This window comes from Vipera ursinii, assembly GCF_947247035.1.
Source record: "Vipera ursinii genome assembly, chromosome: 2".
NCBI lineage: Eukaryota > Metazoa > Chordata > Lepidosauria > Squamata > Viperidae > Vipera > Vipera ursinii.
This window is the reverse complement of record NC_139513.1, coordinates 158,810,650-158,836,956: the sequence shown is the minus strand read 5'-3', so window position 1 is coordinate 158,836,956 and position 26,307 is coordinate 158,810,650. Positions and strand designations below refer to the sequence as shown.

The following is a 26,307-nucleotide window of genomic DNA, read 5'->3' as shown; positions in this document are numbered from 1 at the left end:
CTCCCTATTAGTCAAAGCCATGCCCCTTTTGCATCTGGCTACCTTCAAGCTAGAGCTGTGTTTCTAGAAATGCAGTTTTGGAATATGCAAAATATGCCAGCTCAGCAGCTTCATTCTTGTACACAAAGCTTAGCTGCAAGTTGTTCCTCCCAAATTTGATAGTCCCAGATGTAGAACTAGCCAGGGTTTAAAGAGAGAGGAAGAATCCCTCATATCCCCAGGTTTACTGTACATTATTTTAGATCGTGGCTATATGAAACCTGAGAGCTTTTAAAAGTAGCGTTTGTTTAGAAAAAGGCAGACCTAACCCATAAACTAAAGATACAGTAGAAAATACAGTACTCCATGGGATCCAGCATATCAATGACATTTTAAAAAAAGCTGCTGAGCTGGCAAGTAATCTGATATATTCATCAGGCAGATTGTTGTTGTTGTTTTTTATTGAAAAGTTTTAAAATACATTTTATCTTTAACAATCCCCCCTCCCCCCACCCCTACCTATCCCTCCCTACCCCCCTTCCCCCCCTACCCCCCCCCCCCGACTTCCCAGAGCTAAATACAGGGTATAAAAACAAAGAACAATCATAAACATCCATATGCTACCAACAATAAATTCTTAAATCTATCGCTCTCTAGCTCATATAAGATAACTACAAGCAATACTAATATTTCATATAAAAAAAAGAAAATAGAAAGGAAGACTTATTCAAATGCTAAATGAAACTTTTTAGTCCCATATTTGTTCTGGATATATTCAATCCACTTTTTCCACTCCATAATATAACGTTCTTGCGAATGATCTTTCAAATAAGCCTAGATCTTTGCCATTTCTGCCAGGATCAGGCAGATTGTTAAATAAAGAGGTCATCATACCCCCAGCCTGGCTAGAAAAAAGTAGATCCACACTGAGTCAGCGTGGGTTTGGCTGGCCTAGCACCAGCTCTTCCACATATTCTTCCGCAGAGTAAATTTGTATCTTCTAGCATTCAAAGTAGTTACTCCATCACTAAACAGCAGCCTTTTCCTAAAGTGCCTGAAAAAACTCTCCATGTAACACCCATTATTCTAAGAACCCTGTTTTGGCTTATAAATTAAAAACAAGAAATGCGAATGAAAATGACATGCTATCCCATTTTCGCCCTTTTTTCTTTTTTTGGGGGGGGGGAATTCAATTTTTAAAGTCTCAAGTTATTTATTTCAGTGTTGATCTTCAGCTCTGAAGGACAACTCTGATTGACAGTCCAGCTGGTGCTTAGAGGAAGATTACTTTCTGTTTGAACATATGGATGGATGGGCTGTTAGCATGCAATCAGATTATTTTCTGATACAAGGAAGAGATAGAGGGGGAAGATGTTCCTACACTTTTAATAGCTTATGATAAGAGTCCAGAAACTTCAAAAGGTCAGTTGGGTTCTCCATTCCTGGATTGGATATATAGCAGCCCCATCTTCCTTTGCGTTCTTGACCCAACCCAGACTGCAAGCACAGGAAGCTGTTGCTTGGGCCATTCTGGGACTGCTGGAGAAGAGGGAGTAAACTCGATGAAGCAATTGGAGCCAGCATACGCATGGGAAACACTGGGATGAAGCAAGAGCCAAAGACACAGCAAAACCTCTTGAACTGCCTTCGAGCAGGCATGAAAGGAGGAGGAGGAGGACAGGGCTCCTCCAGAACTAACTCACATCAAGAAAAAAATAAAATAAAATACAGGAGCCTTTTCCAACCTTTCCCTGAAGCAAGAAAAGCAGAAGCCTCCCTTCCCCAGCATATCACAAAGCTAGCAGACCGTCCTATGCGTTCCTATTCCGAAGTCAGTCGCTTTCAGTTCAGTAAGATTTATTTATTATTTATTTATTTATTTAATTCGGTTTATATACCGCCCTATTCCCGAAGGACTCAGGGCGGTTTACAGGGCAGAATTTAAAAAACAATACAATATAAAATTAAAATTAAAATTAAATTAAGTATAGCCCCCAAAAGTCAAAATCATAATTTAAAATCATTAAAACCCCTCAGTCCAGACCAGATAGCTCAAAGAGCCAGGTTTTTAGGTCCCGGCGAAACGAACAAAGGTCGGGGGGCAGCCCGGAGTTCCGTTGGCAGTTGATTCCATAGGGCAGGCGCGCCCACAGAGAACGCCCTCTCCCTGGGGATCACCCACCGGCAATCCTTGACCGGCGGTACCCTGAGGAGGCCCTCCCTGTGGGAGCGCACAAGACGATGGGAAGTTGACGCCGGCAGAAGGTGCGCCCTCAGATAATCCGGGCCCATGCCATTTAGGGCTTTATAGGTCATCACCAGCATCTTGAATCTCACCCGGAGGGCAACCGGAAGCCAATGCAGCTCGCGGAGAAGAGGTGTTACATGGGAGTATCGGGAGACATTTGGTAAAGATAGCTTTATATATAGGATAATATATAGGGAGTCTACAATTTACAACTTATTCATTTAATCACTGGAAAAATGACTCATAAATGGTCCTTGCACTTATGATCACTGCAGAGTCTTCAGGATCAGGTGATCAAAATTCAGAGGTTTGGCAACTGGCACGTATTTACAATGGTTGCAACACCCTGGGATCACGGGATCACCATTGGCAATCTTCTCAGAACGCTTCCGACAAAGGAAATGGGCGAACTGGATTCCCTTAATGACCGTATAATTCAATGAATAACTGCAGCAGAAAAACAGCAACAACAACAACAACAACCAGTCATAACATTTACTTACCGACAGCATTGCTTAGCTATGGCTCCAATTGTGGTCATACATCAAGGACAAGCTGTATACAAATTCTAGTGATGGGAGAAGACATTCGAGTCTAGAGACAGTTGAGGTCGCATTCCAAGGCTGGGATTTGGGAGAATTTTTCTTTATAGGACCGAGGACCTTTTTTTAAAAAAAAATTGTAACGTGGCTTTTTTTTAAAGAGCATAAACTACGCTTTTCATCCGTTTCTCACTTCAGAATAGAAGGAAACCATGCCACTGGTTTTCAGCCATCATGGTCAAAAGGGTCCCCAACAGGTTGTTACATCTGTGGGTTAGAATCTACAGAAAGCGAAAGAAACATTCGCAGGAAGGGGAAAAAAAAACAATTGTTTTCAGACAGAGGTCTCTTTCTACTGCCAATCAAAAGATGTTACACAGCTACTCTGGGTTTATTTCGCCACCCGATTTTAAAGTGGATTTTTAAAAAAAAGTGGCAGAAAAAGTGAGGAAAGTTAAGAGCGGGAGATGAAAACATTTTTTGAGCAGAAATAAGACAATTGTAGAATAAAAGCCTAGCACGAAAGGACTCATAGGATAAATGCACCGGCCAGAAGAGCTTTATAAAAACGGGAGATAGACCTCTGTGGACTCCATTGCTGGGGAAGAAGAGTGGGGAAGACATACAGGCTGAGAAGAGAAGCCCAGGACCGAAGTCTAGAATCTTGGGACTGGATTTTGAGTTTCCGTTTATGCTCCTTGGTTAAACAACGATCAGCTCTCCAAAAACCGCTAACACCCCATACAATTCTACTTGAGATGAGAAGGAATCGTATCAGCATTTGGCACTTAGGATGGAAACAGGTAGCTGAAAATATGAAACATGCTGGGGAAGCCCCCAAGATTTTCACCTGCTACTTTGATCCCTGCCCTTGAGGAGCTCATGGCTGGATATTACCACCACGTACAAAAAAACCCAGAATCAACACATTGTGCAAGCAGGCTTTAATTAAATATCCTGTGGATGGGCAACTATTAGATGCACTGTTTATCTGTTAATGATAGCGGTGCAAGAAAGAGAGGGGAAAATGTTAGGGAATACAAGCAAGATAACCAGAAGCCTCTCCCATTCACGAATTTATTAGTCTTCCCTTTTTCCCAAAAGGAATGATTGGTATGAGCCATCAGTAACATCTGCCTTATATTAGCCACAGTGATTGCATTTAAAAACCTCATCAAGTACCGAATCTATTCCAATAAGCAGATCTCAAAACTTCGTTGAAATGTTTCTTGGCCCAATTATCAAAAAATTCTTTTAAATGGAGATGTTCTGAGAGGAAATCAGGCTGTTACACTTCAATAATAGCAGGAGAATATAACCTTTTATTTTTGCCATTGAATGACTGGGTAGGTTCTCACTGCCCCCCTCCCATGCTTTAATTTTTAATTGTATAGTTTGCTAGGCACGTTTAGCACAAACCATCCACTGAATGCCTCCGGGCATGTTGCTCAATTATGGGTCCTCACACACTCTCGTCCCCAGGAAGAGGTCCTCCACATTTCTGAAGGTCCTTCTTCTTGACCACCTGACCAATGTAAATGTATCTTGTTTGGGAATCCATAACAACCCTAACAATAAAGCATTATATTTCTCTCTACTAAGTGCACACCCAGCACTTACCAAAGCCTGAAGTATGTTGACTTTTTCTTTACCACCAATTTATAAAATCACATATCAGGCAAGACTAACACTCATATGCTCCTCTCAGGCTTGCAACAAGATCAACATGCTACCCTGACCCATCTCATATATACATACACATATACACACGTGTGTGTGTGTGTGTGTGTGTGTGTGTGTGTGTGTGTGTGTAGGTCTTGGCGCATTCGGGTCTTGTGCACAAGCACGAAACCGAAGACACCAGCCTGAAGATGACAAGTGGGACCTCATCGAAATGTCACCAAGACACCCTCAATCCTACATGGGAAAAGACCCGAATACGCCAAGACCTACATACCTATACCTGTGAAAAGCTACGAAAACATACACACACACACACACACACACACACACACACACATACAATGGCCGAAGATGGAGAAATTCTGCTAATCAGCAGAGTAGGAATACTTTCTCCTTATCAAGAACACAGTCTTGGTAAAGCACGTAATTTGTATGTGCACACTGAAGACTTTTTAAAAACAGAAGGATCTTTAAAACATACGGATTGAGAGAAACTGGAAATAACCAGAAAATCTCTTTGAAAAAGCAAAACAGTGATTAGCTACAACTTTTCATTCAGAAAAGGTACATGGTCCTCTAAAAAAAATGACAGGGACAGTTGGCAACCTCTGCACATACTGCTCTTTCAATTCTCATCCCTGGGCCAATAATGGGTATTGTAGTCACACATGTTTGGGAAAATCACAACAGTTCTAGTTTCAAAGCATATTAAAGGCAAATTGAAATTCAGTTTTTTGGACCAGATAGTATAAGAGAGTAGGACAAAGAGTCCAGTCAAACTTTGGAGTAAGAAGGGACAGACACTATGTCCAGGTGAAGCATATAAAGTCCAAAGCAAGTAAATCCCTTGATGATTATCATACTGTCTTACATAGCCCCCAAAGGATAAGTACAAGTTTAAGCGCTGTCTCTCTCTTACTAATGACAATCAGGGCCATTTATCTAAAAGACAACATCTTTCCCTCTTCCAAATCAATAAGACAAACCCTGAATTACGGTGAGTTACAAACATAAAAAGAAACAAATGGGGAGATGCTAGGGAAGAAAAACAACAGAGTTCTAATAAGGCTTTCGAACTCTTTAAAGTGTAATATAAATGCTAACTAACGCATAAAGTCAACATAGAGTTTCAGATGGCTGAGGCCAGTGAGTCAAGTTTTTATTCCACAAAGTAAAACTAAAGTATGCAATTGCTTGGATTTCCTGGACCAGAACATGTCAATTAAATTTAGCTGTATGCGCACACTGAAGACTTTTTAAAAACAGAAGGATCTTTAAAGCATACGGATTGAGAGAAACTGGAAATAACCAGAAAATCTCTTTGAAAAAGCAAAACAGTGATTAGCTACAACTTTTCATTCAGAAAAGGTACATGGTCCTCTAAAAAAACGACAGGGACAGTTGGCAACCTCTGCACAGACCCTGCACAGACCCTGTTACAGGGACTCCACTCAATATTACGTGCGCATTATAGATGCCTAGGCACAGAGGGTAGGGTGGGATGGGGTGAGGAGAGGAGAGGAGAAACTATCGCAGCCTCTCCCTCAACTGTGACAAGATTCCAGAGGTGGACGAACTACCGCTTCCATCATTCCCCCACCAGCATATCCCATTCTCCTGCGCCGCTGGGGATGACCGACTCTGCAGCGGATTCGAACGCCGGCATTCTCACGTTCTTAACTTGGGAAGCGAGTGAGAGTCCCCCCCCCCCAACCGAATTGAAAAAGCGATTCCTGCGGATTCCAGAAAACGGGCAAAGGGGACTTCAAAGCCTTCCGTTTCCAAGCGGTCAAAAGGGCTTCCACCCACCCCACCACCCCCACCCCACTCCCCGCCTTTCTACGGCTGCTTCGCTTTCTGAACAGTTCAAGGCAGGGGTCTTCAAACTTGGCCCTTTTATGACTTGTGGACTTCAACTCCCAGAATTCCTCAGCCAGCAAAGCTGGCTGAGGAATTCTGGGAGTTGAAGTCCACAAGTCATAAAAGGGCCAAGTTTTGAAGACCCCTGGTTCAAGGCCTTGCCCCGTTGCCGTCCTCGGAGAAAGGAAAGCTCCATTTCCACCCCCACCCCCCACAACACACACACACACACTCACAACCCGCCGCCGCCGCACAACTCCTTTCTCCTGGGCGAGTCACGAGGCGGAGAAAATGCAGGAAAGGGGGACCCTCCCTCCCTCCCTCCCTCCCTCCCTGCGCCCCGGTTGGGCTCGTCTTTCGTTTCCTAACGCCAGTCGCCGCTTCCCTTGGCGGCGGGTTGCTGTCACCGTTTCCCCCACACCCACCCACCCCGCCCCCGAGGAGGGATCGGCCGCCGGCTCGAGTCGGCTCTTACCTTGGCCGGAGGCGCCGCTCTTCTCGGCCCGGCTCACGCCCTTCTCCTCTGCCGTTCGCCCTTTAATTCCATCTGGGGAGGAGAAAAGAGAATCGGAGCCGTGAGCGCTGGAGGAGCTGCTCCGGTTGTCGCTCGTTTTAGCGGCGGTGCCCGACGCTGGGTGCAGCCCTGGCATGGGGGGGGACCCTTCCTTCCTCCCGGCTGCTGCCTCCCTTCGGGAGCGCGCAGGAGAGATCCGTGTAAGCTTCTCTCCGCCGGCTTCACACGTTCGGGTCAATGAAGCACGGGGGCCAATCCTGGTGGCCGGCGCTGGAGCTCAGCGGCTCGGCTCGGCGATCCCAGCCAGCTCCATCCTTCGGAAGCCGCAGCCGCTAACGCCTCTCCCGGGCGGATCCACCTGCGCCCGGCCTCCGCTTCTCCCCACCCGCGCAGCCGATCGGTACCAAGGCGCTGGAGGAGGAGGAGGAGGAGGAGCGCGCGAACGGGGGAACAACAGAAGAGGAAATAAAGAAAAAGAAGGGGAAGGGAGAGAGAAAAAAAAGAGGAGTAAAAAAAATATATATAGAAAGAAAGGAACCCGCACTGAGCAGGGGGAGAAAGTTGCATTGTTTGGCGAGGGCGCTCGCGATTGGCCCGAGCTCAACCAATGGCAGGGCGCTCGGAAAGTTTGCTGTTCAAGTGCTCCATCTGGTGCTCGGGAGCGAAGCGCCCGCCTCAGCCGAGAGCGACTCCTTCCCAAACATGAGAGTCAAAAGGACGGTGATCTAGTTCAGAGAGAGAGACAGACAGACAGACACACACACACACACGTGTCTGGATTAAAATGCGAGGCACGGCTTCGCGTTCACAACCCGAGTTTAACTTGTTGAAAACGTGGGAACGCCTCCCGCGATTGGCCATGACTGCGTTCAGCCACACACACACGTGTCTGGATTAAAATACGAGGCACGCCTTCGCGTTCACAATCCGAGTTTAACTTGTTGAAAACGTGGGAACGCCTCCCGCGATTGGCCATGACTGCGTTCAGCCCCCACACACACACACGCGCGTCTGGATTAAAATGCGAGGCACGCCTTCGCGTTCACAACCCGAGTTTAACTTGTTGAAAACGTGGGAACGCCTCCCGCGATTGGCCATGACTGCGTTCAGCCCCCCCCCCCACACACACACATACGTGTCTGGATTAAAATGCGAGGCACGGCTTCGCGTTCACAACCCGAGTTTAACTTGTTGAAAACGTGGGAACGCCTCCCGCGATTGGCCATGACTGCGTTCAGCCCCCCCCCCCCCACACACACACACCACAGACACACATACGTGTCTGGATTAAAATGCGAGGCACGGCTTCGCGTTCACAACCCGAGTTTAACTTGTTGAAAACGTGGGAACGCCTCCCGCGATTGGCCATGACTGCGTTCAGCCCCACACACACATACGTGTCTGGATTAAAATGCGAGGCACGGCTTCGCGTTCACAACCCGAGTTTAACTTGTCGAAAACGTGGGAACCCCTCCCGCGATTAGCCATGACTGCGTTCCGAAGCGCTTTCACAGCTTTTCCCAGACACGGAAAAGGGGATAAAAGTTTCCAAAGCCTCGACCTGGCTCGTGGTTATTTCGAGGCGATGGGGCAGGGAGTTGGATTTGAAAGTGCAGAGCAGCCGTGATATCCTCTGGCCGAAGAAGGCCCGGAAGTTCAGGAGGCTTTACTCATAAAAGTTTGAAGTGCAACATGGGGACAAATAAGACTGAATTGAAGCTCACCCAGAGGTCAGCCGACCAAGGGAGTTGTGATTAAAACCTGCCAATTTTAATCACAATTTATTCGGAACCTTCCCATTGGTATGACTTGGAATAGCCCATAGGTTGCTTACAGGTAGATCTCGTTTAGTCACCATTTGCAGTTACAATGGTGATGAAAAAGTAAACTTTTCCTCACATTTGTGACCTGTAAAGCAAAGGAAAGCTGCAGCGAGATTGTAAGCAGTTTCACTTAGCAACCACTTTGTTTAAAAACAGAGCTGCCAGACCCAATTCTGGTTGCTAAACAAGGACTGTTTGCAGTACTATTTTTTAAAAAATGATGGCCCATATTCCTGCACTGCAGGAATAACAATAAATTCTTAAGTTTTAATTCTCCTTTAGAATCAAATCAAATATGAGTCTAGAGAATGCTGAGATACACTACATTTTTAATTTTACTTTTAACTGCAATCTCTCATTAAATATTGTTGTTGTTAGCTGCGAAGTCATGTCTGACCCATCGCGACCCTATGGACAACGTTCCTCCAGGCCTTCCTGTCCTCTACCATCTTCTGGAGTCCATTTAAGCTCACGCCTACTGCTTCAATGACTCCATCCAGCCACCTCAATCTCTGTCGTCCCCTTCTTCTATTGCCCTCAATCTTTCCCAGCATTAGGCTCTTCTCCAGTGAGTCCTTCCTTCTCATTAGGTGGCCAAAGTATTTGAGTTTTAGCTTCAGGATCTGGCCTTCTAAAGAGCAGTCAGGGTTGAGCTCCTCTAGGACTGACCGGTTTGATCGCCTTGCAGTCCAAGGGACTCGCAGGAGTCTTCTCCAGCACCATATTAGGGAATTTTAAATTCAATTTGTATAATTAAAGTGATTAAATTTTTGTACCACTGTATACTTTGGTACATAATGACTGGCAGAACTATTTGAATAGATATGGTGAACTGAGATCAGAGTTCATATGATGACATGCTGTAATAATGGATTGTTGAATAAACTATGATTGGATGCATTTATATCTCACTAAGTCATAATGTGGGTCATGTTGGTTTTATAGTAATTAAAAGTATTGTATGAACCCAATTAATGTATGAAAACCATAGTTTAGTGGTTTGTGTAAATTCAGACAATACTTAGCAAAGCATAAAGTAGGGTGTTGGGGAAATATAGTCTTTCTTCTATATAAAATCAGCTATTTAACACTATTTTTAAAAAATGCAGGAAATATCCATGTATCAAACCTTTGAAAACTAGTATTTGTTACTGATTTTTTTCTCATGCTTGATCTTTACCAGAAGAGACAGTTTCCCTTCCATCTCTTCTTATTTCTTTCTTTTGTGTACAATTACATCATAAAACAGTCTCCAAAATTGAATTTATCTTGAGATTGATTTTCTTCTTGAGATTCCAGGGAATAATTCAGTCTGGTAGATAGATAAAATTTCAGTTCAGCTAAATGCCAAGTATATGATTTGGCTTACACCTGGTACTAAGTGATAATTCCCTTAATTATATGTTTATACACCATATTAAACTATTAATACTACTACAGCAGTTTGGTTTACCCATCAGTTTAGGCCAGGGGTAGGCAACCTTGGCTCTTTTATGACTTGTGGACTTCAACTCCCAGAATTCCTGAGCCAACATGGCTCAGCTTGGAAACCTCTCCCTTTTCCCTCAGCATGGCTGGTTCAGGAATTCTGGGAGTTGGAGTCCACAAGTCATGAAAGACCCAAGGTTGCCTAGGCCAACATCAATTAAAATTACCTGTATTTACAGAATACAGATTTACCAATCACAAGCACTAGTCAGCTTATATTGAAGTACAGCAGATAAAAACTCGAAAAGTTGTGAGTTAACTGGATACCCCATGGCAAGAATAATGAAGCTGTAAACTAAAGAGTTGGCTTTCTATTCATTAGGATAAAAATAAACATCAATAAACTGTGCACAAGCTATGATTAGAAGCACGTAAAGAAACCCTAAGAGAGATCTTTCCATCCCCATTTCAGTGCTGGGGAGTCAACCAGGAAAACCGATCACTTTAGTGAGGGCAGTAATCTGTACTGGATCATTGTTTGGGTCTTCAAGGACTCAGATCTCTCGCTCACGGAACTGACCCATGGGGGATAGTACTGAAATCATAATCCCTCCAACTTTACAGTCTCTCAGCGTAACATTCCCTAACTTGGTATATTGTAGATTTAAAAAGCCAAATCTCCTCTGAGCCTGCATTACAATTTCTTCCCCCAAACCCCAGCCATTTTGTGCAATACATCTGAAATGGTTCAGGTTCAGGAAGGATTTGCAATAGCCTTTCTTTGTTGCTCTCCGGAAAAGCGATGCCAACAGGTAGAGGTAATGGGTTAAAAGGAACCAGGTAGAAAAAAAAAGATCCTACTGTAGCATTCTGCCTTGAGAATGACTTGCTGAGCCTCTATTACAAGTCTATAAATGCAGCTGAGACATGTTTAAACAAATAAACACATTTCCTCATCACTTTTTAAGGTGCATGAAATATCTCTACATTTTCATGTAGCAAGAGGCTTAGTGAGCTATGCTTATCTGAAGCATTTTTATCTTGTTCCCCGCCACCTCTTTCTGCCACCTCTCCCTTTCTTTTAATAGAACAACTGGATGATTTTGCTGCAGGAACAACCACAGCTGAATAGGAATGTTTAATTCATATAATATGGTTGTGCTTCACATGCTGTGAACTCAAACACTATGGCTTATGGCCTAATGTATTGCTCAAACTCAGCCAATTGTGGTTTATATCATGTCTGAGCAAACAATGGCTGAATTCACACACCATGAAAATTTCTGCTTGTTTTAACCATTTTCTTGAAAAGGCCATTGTGTTCCAGCTCATTCATAACAGTAAGCCATTAACCATCATACACAAACCACAATGGCTGGGTTCACAGAGTATATATGGTAAGCTAAACCACACAAATCATATTATGCTACAGCGCATACAAATTTGTTCTCATTTTGGGGGAGAATATGCATCAGGAAATGGAAGGCCATGGAATCAGAAGGAAGCTTTATAAAATCATACAGGATGTTAAGCAGTAAGATTTCATTGTCTTTCTTAATCTTCCCAAATAAAGAATCCAAGTATGCTTTGTTTCACTGCTGTCATTTCCTGTTCACAACCTCCAAGGGACTCAGTCACTAGTGACATTTCCTTTCAAGCGGTCACCTCACTGACATTTGCTACGACCTAAAACTGAAATGAAAGTTATACATCAGCAAAAGAAGAAGAATCAAATTAGCACAGGAGGTTCTCACATTGCTATCATAGTTATTACGGTATACTCCTGGAGAAAAACATGGCATGCAAACACTGCTTGATTGGAATATCCCAATCAGAGTAGAATTACATATCAGGGATGTGATTAGCAGGGGGGAAAAACATTCCAGGAAAAAGGATATTTTTTTTAAAAAAAAAATCTCAAGATGTTAAAATGAAAAAGCAAGGACAGCATAAACCAAGGTTAAAGGCCTGCTTTTCATAGTTAAGGTCCCTGTTCAAGGGTCTAGCTTCTAGATTAACAAAATAAATTGAGAAATGCTTGAATGCATCTGCCAATAGTAAAAGCATAAAAGGCTTCTATGATATTATAATTTGGATGGTAGCAGAGAAAAATAGTTATTTCTGTCTGAGCACCGTTTCATCCCCAAAATGTCACTATTCCTAAAATGGCTTTTGTCCTGTAAAAAAAACCTGCCATTTAATTCCTCCTAGAGCAAATAGTAAAATGGAAAATGAATTTTGTGAAGTAAAAGACATCAACTTTCTCCCTCCATCCACCTCCATCAGCCCATTTATTTATGAAACCTATAATCTACTCTATTCCTAATCTGAAATGGAATTCATTAATTAGGATTACTTTAAAGGTATTGCCTTCTAATCTAGATCAGTTCCTGGTGATTTACAGGTTCAGATCCATGCAGGTTTCATGGCATGACACAGTAGCTTGTCATCTCTTTCCACAACCCCGTTCCACTTCCCAGTTCAGCCTAAACCCTGGGTTTTCCACAGGGCTTCCCATGCAAATACTAATAAGGCATATCCCCTTTTTGTTATCTAGATCAATCCAGGTCAGCCAGATTAATTAAAAAATTAATATAAATAGCTCCTCCAAAAGTACAAATCCTTATCAGAGTTCTCCAAAACTTCTACTTTAAAAGGAAAAGAGGGAAATGCATATATTTCATCCTTAGTGGTTTCTAAATGAACATTTAATCAATAGACAGCTGTATCTTCAAACCTCAGAGTTTAATGATCAGGAAATAGGGATAAAGCACAAAGTCTTTACATTCTACTTACAAGCTGCTGCCTCTTAATCATAGTTAAAGGATGCCCTATCTTGGTCTCCAATGAAACATGACATTTCAATTTCATAGAACCTCATCTACTTCACCCTCCTCCTGTCTCTCATAAAACCATGTAAGGCATCTGTGACATTCACAAGACTTTCTACCCTCATCACAGAAAAAGCACTGAAGCTGACAAACAGTAACAATTGCTTATGGTAAAGAAAAACAAATATCAACGTATCTATGTGGGTAGATTAAATGGCAAGCAAGAATGCAAAGGGTGTGGTTTGGGCCTTAATTACATTTGTGAAGAAATAAGTCATTTGTTAGAAACAGTCTATTTTTACCTTCATTCACCAACTTTCACCACGCTGATTTCAGAATAATTCAGAAACATTTACAGGAGAGACAGGCTAAAAGAAAAACAAGATGGTAGTTTTGATGGAAGTGCTACCTCTTTTTTATGCCTGGGGCCTGTTAAAAAGTGGGCGGAGCTTCATTCATGTGGTCACAGCTGCTCCTAGTCTCAGGCTAGGCTCTGAAACAAATTATACTTCCATTTCCCAGTACATATGTTCAGGAAAATGGCAGCCAAAATTTATCAATATTTTAAAAACAATGATAGAAAATCTCTTGCAATTATTCTAGCTATAAACAGTTTTTTAAAAAAGGAACCCAGATACACAGAATTTATTGAGTTACTCTTCTCATCCTGATTCAATGTTTATTTAGATTTGGGCTTTTCAAAGTTTGGAACTTTGATTCAAGTTTCCTGATTGTGCCAAAATAAAAAAGAACTTTTTTCACTGGCAAGTTATAACACACTGCCATTTAGGATACCAGAAGGATATTCCAGAAGCCAAAAGATTTTGCCAGTCCAAGTTTGGATCCAGGAAATGTATACTGTTGAATCCATTAAGCACATTGTGTAGTTGGAAACTTGCATAGCCCCTTCTTTGTACACTTATTCCAACACAAATCCTTCTAAATTCGACAGCATTTTCTTCTTCTTCTAGCAAACGTGCTTCAGATTATATTCTTAGGGAATTAGTCTCCAGTCTTATGCATAAGGTATTAATAGCTCCTACTTTATAAGGTTTTCAAAGAAGGAACATTGTTCCAGCAAGAGTTTGGCCCTTAGGTGAGTGGTGCCTTTGATACAGTAGCCTTTTTATTCTTGTGTTCTATTATTTAGTTATGTTTTTAATGCTTTTTTAAAATTATGTTGCACTCTATCCAGAGTCCATTAGATTCAGGGTGAGCCATAGTGAAACTTGTTTTAATGGGAGAAGGGAAATGCAGATTTAGTAAATCAAAGAGTACGTTACAGGGCAATGCAATTACTGCAAATTACATCATTTGCTCATGATGTAATTACATTACTGACACAATCTTGGGAATTACACAGATGTAAATAATTGATAAGGCTATAGAAGTGATATAAATTGCGATGGCATTTAATCCATTGAATGCAATAATTGTTGCATCAAAATCTGGGCAACTGAAGAACCAAGGTTAGTGTTACTAAAGAGGAAGACTGTTAATCTTTGCTATTTCTTTCTCCATTCTAACTATCTCTGTTGAAAGTGTTGCCCAATTTTTTTCTCCAGTGCAGCTCTTGTATGTGATAATTCTCAACACCACTCCCCAAAGCAATAACCTGAGATGGTTAGACTGAGATTTGCATCTTCCCAATATAAACCTAGGGACGCGGTGGCTCAGTGGGTTAGGACGCTGAGCTTGTTGATCAGATGGTTGGCAGTTTGGTGGGTCGAATCCCAAGTGCTGCATAACAGAGTGAGCGCCTGTTACTCGTCCCAGCTTCTGCCAACCTAGCAATTCGAAAGCACGTAAAAATGCAAGTAGAAAAATAGGGACCACTACGGTGGGAAGGTAACAGCGTTCCATGCGCCTTTGGCGTCTAGTCATGCCGGCCACATGACCACGGAGACGTCCTCGGACAAGCGCTGGCTCTTCGGCTTTGAAACGGAGATGAGCACCGGCCCCTAGAGTCGGAAACGACTAGCACGCATGTGCGGGGGAACCTTTACCTTTACCTTTAATATAAACCTAAAACTCCAATTTGAGACATCATTTTTTTCAGTCCCCAGAAACAATTTCCATCGACGCTGAAAGAATGAGCTACCAGTCATCCATGTCAGGGTTGTCCCAAAGGTGCTTTTGCAGGAGGCAACTGGACTTTCTTGTTTTTCTTTGAAGATGTTTCGCTTCTCCTCCAAGAAGCTTCTTCAGCTCCGTCCCCCACCATCTGGTCAAGAGCTGAAGAAACTTCTTGGATGAGAAACAAAACGTTCTGCATAGAAAAACAAGAAAGTCCAGTTGCCTCCTGAAAAAAGCACCTTTGGGATTTCTATGTCACACTTTTATTTGTTTACCATCAAACCCTGGTCTTTGTAAACACACAGTCCCAAAATAAGCTTCAAAGAACATTTAGAACGTAAGAGAATATGGCTCTGTAGTTTTGGCCCTATCAATTGAACTTTGCCCCACAGATTGAAATCTGGCCACAGGGGTTAGTAAATTACAAGTATAGTGCAAAAGATTACAGTGGCTTCTCATGCCTCTAGCCAAAAGCGAGTCCCACTGAGTTCAGGGAGACGTATCCCTCCATTAACACAGAGAAGTTTGCAGCTTATAAATAAAATAAAGAGGCGTGCAACTCTACAAATCTGGATCCCATTAAGGACTTTTAAACCACACACATTTTAATAGAGGGAAACAGAAGCACATGTTTCACCCCTCCCTGCTGCCAAAATAATGAGATAAAAGGGCTTAATCCTGGCAGGGTGATCTCCAACATGGATAATCCAGATGGGCAACTTGCAGAGATTTTGGTTCTCCCTGCCACCGCTTCGGCTGCTGCCTCCACATAATTCTCCAGAAGCTGACTATTCAGATGCTTGGCAAAGTGCAGTAGAAGAGCTATTGTTCTAGAGTGGGGGTCCCTTCCTTCCCCAGCCAGACCACAGAGGCAAAGGAAACTTGTCCCCCTCTATGAAATATGAAATATAAATCTTCCATTCGTCCTTCAATATTGCTATCCTCCTCTGTGTTTGTCAAACTGTAAATTCAGCCATGCCTTCTCCCCCCCCCCCAACCACTTCCCAAGACCTCTTTTCTCTTGTCTGCCCTTTTGCCCCTATTTGGAAACAAATGTGAAAGAAAACGTTTTTATCTGGTCTGCCGCCTCAAGGCTGTCCATGAGTTTATAGTCTTTGATCTCTGAGTTTGAATTTTGCAAGGATGGCTGTTCATCTCTTGAAAAATGAACTTGCCTTTGCAATGGGGAGAGGCTGTGGGTTGCCAACAGGGGTGGTGGAGGGAGAAAGAGCAGGGCAGTCAGTGAGGTTATTTCTTGCTCCCAAAGAGACCATCTCATATTGACAGCTTAGACTCTCTGATTAGAAACAGCAATAGAAAAATACCCAGGGCTTTTTTTTCATCATAGAATGCTCAGAACGGAGTTCCGGCACCTTTTTTGGATGGAACCTTGTAGGGTAGGCAAGGTGGGTTGTATGACATGTGTGAGTTCCGGCACCTTTTTCTTTTACAAAAAAAGCACTGAAAATACCATTGGCTGCAGTGTCAACTGTCCAGCTGGCATTTCCAGAAAAAGAAACTCCTGAGACATTATGATTTTACTAAGAGTATAATACTTTACTGAAAATCTACACTGGCAGTTCTGATTTTTCTGCTCAAAGGCTTGTTTAGTTAAACAATAGAATCTCTCGTCGCCACCCACTGGGTGTTCACATTGTCCAATATTTCTCATTCTAGATCAGGGGTTCCCAATCTTGTGATCTAGAACAGGGATACCCAAACTTGGCAGCTTTAAGATGCATGGACTTCTTAAAGCTGCCTAGAACAGGGATACCCAAACTTGGCAGCTTTAAGAAGTCCATGCATCTTAAAGCTGCCAAGTTTGGGTATCCCTGTTCTAGATCACATTAAGCCACAACCATATTTACAAAGCAGAATAGTGGAATCACACACATCAGACTCAGCTACAATTACTTTTAACGTTGAACAGGCAGTAAATCCTGCTTCACTGTAGTGCGACAAGTCATAAAGCACAGGAACCTCAAGAGCTAAATACACACATTATGTTTTCTTTAAAACAAAAATGGTTTTGGTCAACTCAAGGCAGTGAATAAACTGCACCGAATACTCCTGCCTTCTATTTTGCCCACAACAATAAACTCATAAGGTGGGTTCAGCTGAGAGACCTTGATTGCTCCAAAGTCACCCAGCCAGCCTAAAGGATGCCTAGAACTCAAGTCTTCTGGTTTCTAAGCCAGCAGCTTTATTACCACATCAAGTTGGTTCTCTTGCATGGGGTGGCCATCAATCTCCAGTCACAAAACATAGTCTATCTGAAGGCATCATGTATTTGAAGAGCTGCCTGGTTTAAAAATCAAGGACCATATTAAAGGAGACCAGAGGAACCCTTGAAGTTATTGATTAACATTTGGATGGAAGCGAATAGCAAGTCCACCAATTTTGTTCATCCTTGGGGAGTTATAGCTTGAATCAGGCATAAATACTTATACATTTACAAGTATCCATTGAGGAATTAGCCTATTCAATTTTTATGTTAATCCACGCCATGTCCTTCCTCTGCTTTTTGCAGATGCAGTTGTGGACACCTTACTCAGAGCATCCTAGTTTGCATTTGTAAGTTTGAGAGCAAATTCCTTCCTCTTCTGAACGTGCAACAGACTTTTGACAAATGCATAGGTTTCCTCTGAAAATAATTTTGATGCAAAGGAGCTCAAAACCGCTCCACAGTCTCAGTATAAACAGTAAAAAGAAAAAGAAAAAAAAGGACCAGCTTGCCTCTACCTTTACAGTGTTCCCAGAGCGATGTGTTGGCCTAAAACATTCAACATGCCCCACTAGAATGATTGATGACAGGGCAGTAGAGCACTGCCAGCACTGCCAGGCTGCAGAAGAATAATGCAGAGAAAGATGTAAATGGCTTCTCCCTGCTCCTAGCAGGGTCAGTAAAGATGACTGTAGCAATGGAGGCCTTTTAAAAATCAATAACAATTGCACTGATTGGCAGCAGCTCTCCATATTTCCAGGCAAGCTGTGCTACAACCTGTAATCCTTCCACTTCTGTGAGTGATGCTGTGTATTTAGGCCAGCTACAGGTCTGAGGTGAAACTGCCCCAGCAGAGCCACCCAGCTGAACCTTGAAATGGAAAGCAATGCAGCTATCAAGCAAAATTCATTCCCTGCTTCCTCTTCTGGGTAAGTAACGTGTCTCAATCAGTTCTTACAGCATCTTCTTTCTGATAATTCAGGCAAATGTTCTTCCACCTAACTTAAATACAGGAGATTTCCCAGACTACTGAATTGCACTTCCCTTTTCCAAAGAAGGAGCAGCTGTCAATAAACATAATGACTCTTCTTTGCAAAGGGGGCAGATTAACCAAGAATATGCTTTGTTAGCTTCTACTGCAATATCCTCCATTGTAAGAAGATAATTGAGATGAGGGGGGGAATCAGTCTCCAACAGAGAACTTCTGTGGATACCCTAGGAAAACTACCTGACTTTTTTCGTGGACTCCAAAAATACCCCCTTTTCTGTAAATGAGTAAACAGCAATTTGGAGCCCAGCTGTGGTCTTTGAGAGGACAGAAACCAGAAGCGCTCTTCGTGTTTGGCAGACTAACAGTATATTTATCTTTCTCTTTTTCTACTAGGAGGTAGACACATCCTAGGAACTAGGTCCTCTGCATGGCATCCTGAGGTATCTGTGCACCTTCTGTTATCTGTCAGCCTCAGAGTTTCTCATTTATACTGTCCAGATAAATAAATGAAAAGTTAGCATACTACAAAACAAGAAACATGACCTCAAGCATTGCATTTACAATAAATGGTGAATGGCTATAGTCTAGTGCTTTGTCTAGAAATGTACCTACATGCCCAGGAAAAAAACAAAAACAAATTTGGTCTGAAATGTGGTTATTTTGTATAGAGAGTGCCTGGGAACAATCTCATTGATTTGCCTGTTAATACCTTGGCATTTCAGACTGACTCTATCATGTGAAAAAAGTAAGGTTCTACATTTAGGCAGGAAAAACCAAATGAACAGGTATAGTATTATAGGGGGTACCTTGCTCAATAGTAATGACTGTGAGAGGGACCCTGGAGTCCTAATGGACAATCTCTTAAATATGAGCCAGCAGTGTGCTGCAGCTGCCAAAAAAAGCCAACACAGTGCTAGGCTGCATTAACAGAGGAATAGAATCAAGATCACGTGAAGTATTAATACCACTTTACAATGCCTTGGTAAGGCCACACCTGGAATACTGCATCCAGTTGTGGTCACCACAATGTAAAAAAGATGTTGAGACTCTAGAAAGAATACAGAAAAGAGCAACAAAGATGATTAGGGGATTGGAGGCTAAAACATATAAGGAACGGTTGCAGGTATTGGGTAAAAAGTAAAGGTAAAGGTTCCCCCGCACATGCATGCTAGTCGTTTCCGACTCTAGGGGCCGGTGCTCATCTCTGTTTCAAAGCCGAAGAGCCAGCGCTTGTCTGAGGACGTCTCTGTGGTCATGTGACTGGCATGACTAGACACTAAAGGTGCACAGAACGCTGTTACCTTCCCACCGTAGTGGTCCCTATTTTTCTACTTGCATTTTTACGTGCTTTTGAACTGCTAGGTTGGCAGAAGTTGGGACGAGTAACAGGCACTCACTTTGTTACGTGGCACTCGGGATTTGACCCGCCAAACTGCCAACCATCTGATCGACAAGCTCAGCGTCCTAACCCACTGAGCCACCGCGTCCCTAGGAATTGGGTATGTGTAGTTTAATGAAGAGAAGGGTGAGGGGTGACAAGCAGTGTTCCAATATTTCAGGGGCTGCCACAAAGAAGAGGGAGTCAAGCTATTCTCCAAAACACCTGAAGGCAGGACAAGAAGCAACGGATGGAAACTAGTCAAGGAGAGAAGCAACCTATAACTAAGGAGAAACTTCCTTGACAGTTAAAACAATTAACCAGTGGAACAACCTGCCTCCAGAAGTGGTGAATGCTCCAACACTGGAAGTTTTTAAGAAGAGACTGGACAGCCATTTGTCTGAAATGGTATAGGGTTTGGACTAGATGACCTCCAAGGTCCCTTCCAACATTATTATTATTTATTATTATTATAAAACTTTTATTCATAAAACATGAAACTCAGTCAACTGAACACTCAAATTGACTGGCACTAATGGTTGACACGGGTTGCTGCCAGCATCCTAGGTATCAACCAGGTATCTCCTTAAAATGTAAGATGTTCCAAGTAGCGCAGTTTTTTGTAGCTTTCCTTGAGTTGTTGCAGGAATTATCATCATCATCATCATCATCATCATCATCATCATCATCATCATCATCTACTTCATCCATTTTGTGAAAATGACCAAGAAAGGTCCTCAAATTCCAAATGTATCCACTAGCTTACTGGGGAATCCCTGCTGTGGATGCAAACAGACACAACAATATGATCTGAACTGAAATAATGGGAAGATCTTTAAAGTGAAAAAATGTGGCCCTCCTCATTAATGCTTCTTCCTAAGTGTCTTTCTTTGCAATGCCCAGCAACTGCTTTGATTCTTAAACCCTCAGTATATAATGGCTATCCTAACCAGAAGCCAGACTGGTGGTGAAGGATCTATGCAACGAGTGTTAAACTCAATCGTGTCACGTGACATATGACGTATCATGATGTTTTTTGCCTTTGTAGAGCCGAGGGGTGGGCGTGATCTGCACGTGACGCATCTGGCCGCCAGTCTGACACATGTGATCTATGCCTTCATTTGACTGCATGCTTCAAATAAGCACCCATCCTTAAAATCTCTGTAAACAGACATTTTGGCAATCAGTTCAGGCAACATCTAAATGTATTTATCATATTGGGTTAAGAAAGAGACTTTTTAGGTTTATGGCACAAATCAACCCATTCCTCTTGAGAGAGTTCTTCTGGCAAATATTTTGGACCGCTGATTTCACTCTCCTCAGCCAGTAATAGGGAATAATGTTCAAGGCATCTGGAGGACTCCATGTTGCCCATTCCTAGGGACATCTCCATTTTTTTCAGATAGCAGAGATTTGGGGAAAGCACGGCTGTTGATCTATTAGAAATATACTGGACTGAAATGTTGAAATGTATTGGATTGTTCCTCCCCCCCCCACCCCCAGTTTTGGACTGAGGGTACATCTTTAGATATTCATAGTCATATACATGTGTGTACAGGTAGTCCTTGACTTACAACACTTCGTTTAGTGACTGTTCAAAGTTACAATGCCACCGGAAAAACTGACATGATCATTTTTCACACTTATGACCTATGAAGCATTCCCCATGATCACGTGATTTATATTCGGATGCTTGACAACTGGCTCTTATTTATGATGGTTGCAGTGTTCTAATTGTGTTATTAACAGCTACAGTGATTTCCACTTAACAAATGTGGAAAGAAAGATGGTAAAATGGGACAAAACTCACTTAACAAATTTCTCACTTAGCAATATAAATTCTGGGCTCAATTGTGGTCGTAAGTCAAGGACTACCTGCACACACACACATACGCACGCACACACACAAACGCACACACAAACATGTACACAGCCCATGCAGCATCTAGAATCAAATGATAAAAAATTCTAACAACAATAGAAAGGAGCTGAAATAAATGTGCAATTAAGCGTGCAATTTTGCAATAGCTTTGTTAAGGTAACTCTCTTCTAAAGCTCTTTCCTTTAGCCTGAAGTGGCAGGATCTAATAATCTTGGTCTCGGTCATATTATAATACTGATCGGTTTTAATGAGCTACTTGAACATAATCAAATCCTATAAAGAAAGCTTCCGTATGTTGAATTCAACTTACATCCAAATAACTATATCCAGAATTGACATTCTTAAAAATATTAAGCAATTATCACTTTTCATAACAGATTTTAGATGTACTGTTATTACTGCAATTATTTCAAGAAAGTTTTCAAAGTAAAAATCTTCCAAAGCAGCTTACACAAAAACCATAATACACAATACTTCAGTTTCAAAAACCACAATCTAAAACTAAAATCTAATATGCCATTAAAGCCACAATAACTAAAACAGTGGAGTGTCATAAATGATTATGTACCGGTACAAGCAGCAACCAAATTCAACACCAGCAGTGATGGGGAGTGGATGCTGCATTTTTAAATAAAATAACCCCTGCTAAAGTTTTAAAAAACAAAAGTATTTCAACAATAAACCACCCTGGAATTCTGGGAGTTGAAGTCCACGAGTCATAAAAGAGCCAAGGTTGCCTACCCCTGGCCTAGTGGTTAAGGTGCTAACTTAGAAATCAGGAGACTTTAAGTTCTAGCCCCCACCCCTTTTAGGCATGAAAACCACAAGTCATAAAAGAGCCAAGGTTGCCTATCCCTGCACTAGGCCAAACTGACCTCTTGTACATTCATTACAACATTACCAAAACGTACATAAGAGGCAAAGCTTGTGTCACAAAATCACAATTTCATTTCATTATCGTGATAAACCTTCCAGATTCAACAGATAACTCTGCTGTCCTAGCCTAGAAATAAAACTGTTTTGATGGCTAGGATGAAAGGCAGAGAAGTTCTCAATTTAACGACCACAATTGGGCCCAAATTTTCAGTTGCTAAGAGAGACAGTTAAGTGAGTTTTGCCCCATTTTGTTGCCACTTTTGATAAGTGAATCACTGCAGTTGTTAAATTAGTAACACGGTTGTTAAGTGAATCTGGCTTCCTCAGGGACTTTGCTTGTCAGACGGCCGCAAAAAGAGGATCATATGACCCCGGGGCACTGCAACCATCATAAATATGAACCGGTTGTCAAGCGTCTGAATTTTGATCACATGAGCACGAGGATGCTGCAACAGTCGTAAGTATGAAAAATGGTCATAAGTCACTTTTTTCAGTGCTGTTGCACCTTCGAATGATCACTAAATGAAGTGTTGTCAATTGAGGTCTCCCTGTAGTGTCAAAGCGGAAGACGCTTTACAAAAGCAGGAATATTGAAGTAGCAAAGGACCTGCTCCGTCTGCAAGAAGAATCTTTTATGGCCTCATAACTGAGGTTTGCTGAACTGTCCCCTCCCTTGCAAAACTAAAAATCAAAAAAGGCTGGCAAGATTCAAACAAACTGGCTCTAATGCATTAAGATTGTGAAGAGTTGACTTTAAATCCATGGGCTCTCCTTTGTGGATAGTTTATACTAGAACCCAATAATTAATCAGCCTACACCTGCTGAGAAGACTCTGGGAAATTTGGTTCAACTATTAGATGCAGACAGAATGCACTGATACATTCCAGTTTTCCTGTCAGCATTTATGGCTCTTGAGCAAGGTGGTTATCTTGCTGCTGCATTACGGGAAATTACTTATTATTGGAAATAGTAACCTAGGCCAGGGGTCCTCAACCCTCGCTCCATGGAACCACACCGGTCCACGGCATGCCAGAAACTGGTCAACGCAAACAAGCGAAGCCCCATCTGCAGGATGCAGGCAGCACACGAAACCACGCCCCTTCCAGTCTGCGGAAAAACATTTCTCCACAGAACCGGTCTCTGGTGCCCAAAAGGTTGGGGGCTGCTAACCTAGGCCATTTATTGTAACGTGAATCACCCAGATCGGAGCACTGAGATCACTCTTCACTTGAGAACCTTGGGCTGAGGGAAGATGAATGGATTCAGGCTGAAGTACAGCTTAACTGGCTGACTGTGGCCTAGATAGACAGAACTGGAAGTGGGGTAGGAAGCAGGGTTTCACCTGCTACTCCTGCCCTAAAGTGGGAACTACCATTCATGCATAACAGGACCTCAGCAAAGCACCCATTGCAGTTTCTGGGTCAGCAGCTGACCGCTTCAGTGGCCTTGTATGGCCCTGGTGTTTCCGAGAAGAACGTGGGGAAACACGAAGCCAAGATTCAATTTGGGGGTTCTGAAGATGAGAACAAAAGCAGCATTTAAGCAACTGGAACCCCAAGTAAATCAAAACCAGTTGCCTGCAGCATAGCTGTGGCCCACATTTGATTCTAATAAAGAAGAACACGGACTCAGCTAAGTTTGTGCCCAAGTGGTTGGCTGAAAACCTGGATCCAACCGTACCTCCTTCAGACTCTCTTCAAGTGGATTGCCACTGCATTCCTTGGCTTAGTAGGATTATTTAAAGGAGGTGCATATTCTATTTTTAGGGAATCAAGGCATGTACAAATACTCTCTTGCAAAAAAACAAACAAACCCAACAACCCTCTACTCTTTGTGATCCAGGAGAGAGATTTGCTTTCAAGGGCTTCCCACTGAAATCCTCTGTTAAAAGGAGACCTGAGATTTTGAAATGGGTGAAGGTGACTCAATAAGAGTCTGTATTGTCTACAACAGGGGTCTTCAAACTTGGCCCTTTTATGACTTGTGGACTTCAACTCCCAGAATTCCTAAGCCAGGCACGCTGGCTGAGGAATTCTGGGAGTTGAAGTCCACAAGTCATAAAAGGGCCAAGTTTGAAGACCCCTGGTCTACAACAAACTCTTTCTGCTCTGGCTGGACACAGATCTGGGGACAACAGCCCCCAAGAAGAGTCCCCCCAAAGGGAAGGTAAAGATGGGCAAATGCTTGAGATGCCTAACATATCCTTGTCACTCTTTTTTTCTGTTGAAGAGAGTATGGTGAACAAAAAGATGGCAGCCTTGCTACTTGTGAAGATTCTTGTGAGTTGTCTTCCAACACACTTGGAAGACATGAGGTTGGGGAAGCCTGGAATATAAAAGGCAAACTTCACATACATACACACACAGAGTATACGTTAAACATACTCTTTATGCACTGTTCTGTGTTCTGTAATAGGCAGGCAGGCAGACATTATTTTTTAGCTAAAAATGACTGTAAGAAGAAAAGGGAGCCAGGAGAATCTATCATATCACCTTCAATTCGTTTTTAAAAATATGGTCTATTTAGTCTAGCTGGAAAAAAATGAAAATACAATAATCAAGCAGATAGAAAGAGGATAATTAGGGTTCCTGTAAGTATCATCGGCTGATGGAAATTCTGTTACTTCTGTTCATTCTCTATGCCAAAACCTGTGAACTTGATATATACACAGAGAGAACTAGACGTGGATCCCTCATTCCCAACTTTCCACAGGACAGCATTCCCTAACCAAAACTATGTGATAATGATTACCACAAATGTACAAAGTTGTAGCTTAGACACTGAGCAGAACACCCATGCTATGAATTTTGCTAAATCACGCCCTGATCTGTAATATAGAAGGGTGGAATCTAGATTACAACAAAATTGTAATCTGGAGGAAGGAAAGTAATGAACCTGCTGAGGTTGCTGAAGAAGGATTAAATCATTGGTATGTCAGCTGGGATTTATATGTCAATAGCAGCTGGAAGGCCTCAAGTTCCCCATTTACAATCATGTGTGTTTCTTTCGTGTATGCCTGAAAGAAAAGAAAAAGAAAAAAAAAGTGGAAGAAAAAGCGCTAAAGAAAAATAGAAAAGAAAGCAAAAGAAACAAAGCAGCGGTTTACACAATATTCTTCACAGCAGTTATAAGTGCCATTATATTTTACCTCTCTACCAGAAGTTACATCATCATATTCTTCTTTCTATAATTTATTCTGTCTAATCATAAATCACAAATTCATTTTTTCACATGCAAAAAGTCCCTAAGAGGTTTTGTCAGCAATAAGGGTCAACGGTTATCTTTTCTCTAATCAAAGAAATTAGTTTACCCATTTCAGTAAGATTTGTCAATTTCACTAGCCATTCTTTCCATCTGTGTGCATGCAATGATAATCAACTCATTTTTTTCCCCTTGCCATGAAAATTTAGATATATCTTTCTGCCATTTGCCACAATTCAGGCAAAGATTTTTATTTGTATAGACAGAGTATCCTTACATTTAATCAGGTTCATGCACTCATACCCCAAACCATCATTTTGCCCCTGGCTTCTCTATCATCTCTACTTGCTATTTTACACAATAACTTCTGTTTACAACTCAAGGCCTACTCACTGAAAGCTGTTCTGCTTTCCCGTTATAATATATGTTTATCTTTTGGCTGATGATGTTTTACATAGAGTATGATAATCCTACCTCAGCAAATGTTGCCAGATCTTTTCGCTTGAGAGCATCTTCCTTTCCACTAAATACTCACTTGCTTCCCACAGCACACTCTGATAGTTTAATGTGAATGTGAAAGCTACATTCATAAATACCAGAGCAGAAAGAAACACACAAACACACACACACACACACACACACACACACACACATTATTTTCCTGAATAAGATGTAGCAGAGAATATTCCACAATGCAGAAATTAAAAGCAGGGAAATCTTCTTGCAATTACTCTTATTTCTACGTGCATTTACAGCTAGTTCTTGACTTAC

General features: G+C 42.1%; 1 protein-coding gene across 3 annotated transcripts in view; it reads right to left on the bottom strand.

Annotated features, from left to right (window-relative positions):
- Positions 1-26,307, bottom strand: part of HDAC7 (histone deacetylase 7) — a 273,819-nt gene that overhangs the window by 145,400 nt on the left and 102,112 nt on the right. For 2 of the 3 annotated variants that reach the window (XM_083352759.1, XM_083352760.1), the window contains exon 1: positions 6,788-7,564. In XM_083352759.1, coding sequence (XP_083208885.1) covers positions 6,788-6,962 — 175 coding nt within the window. In that variant the 5' untranslated portion in view covers positions 6,963-7,564. Of the gene's footprint in view, positions 1-6,787; positions 7,565-26,307 lie in introns of those variants that run through there. The other variant, XM_083352761.1, reaches the window with a different exon arrangement.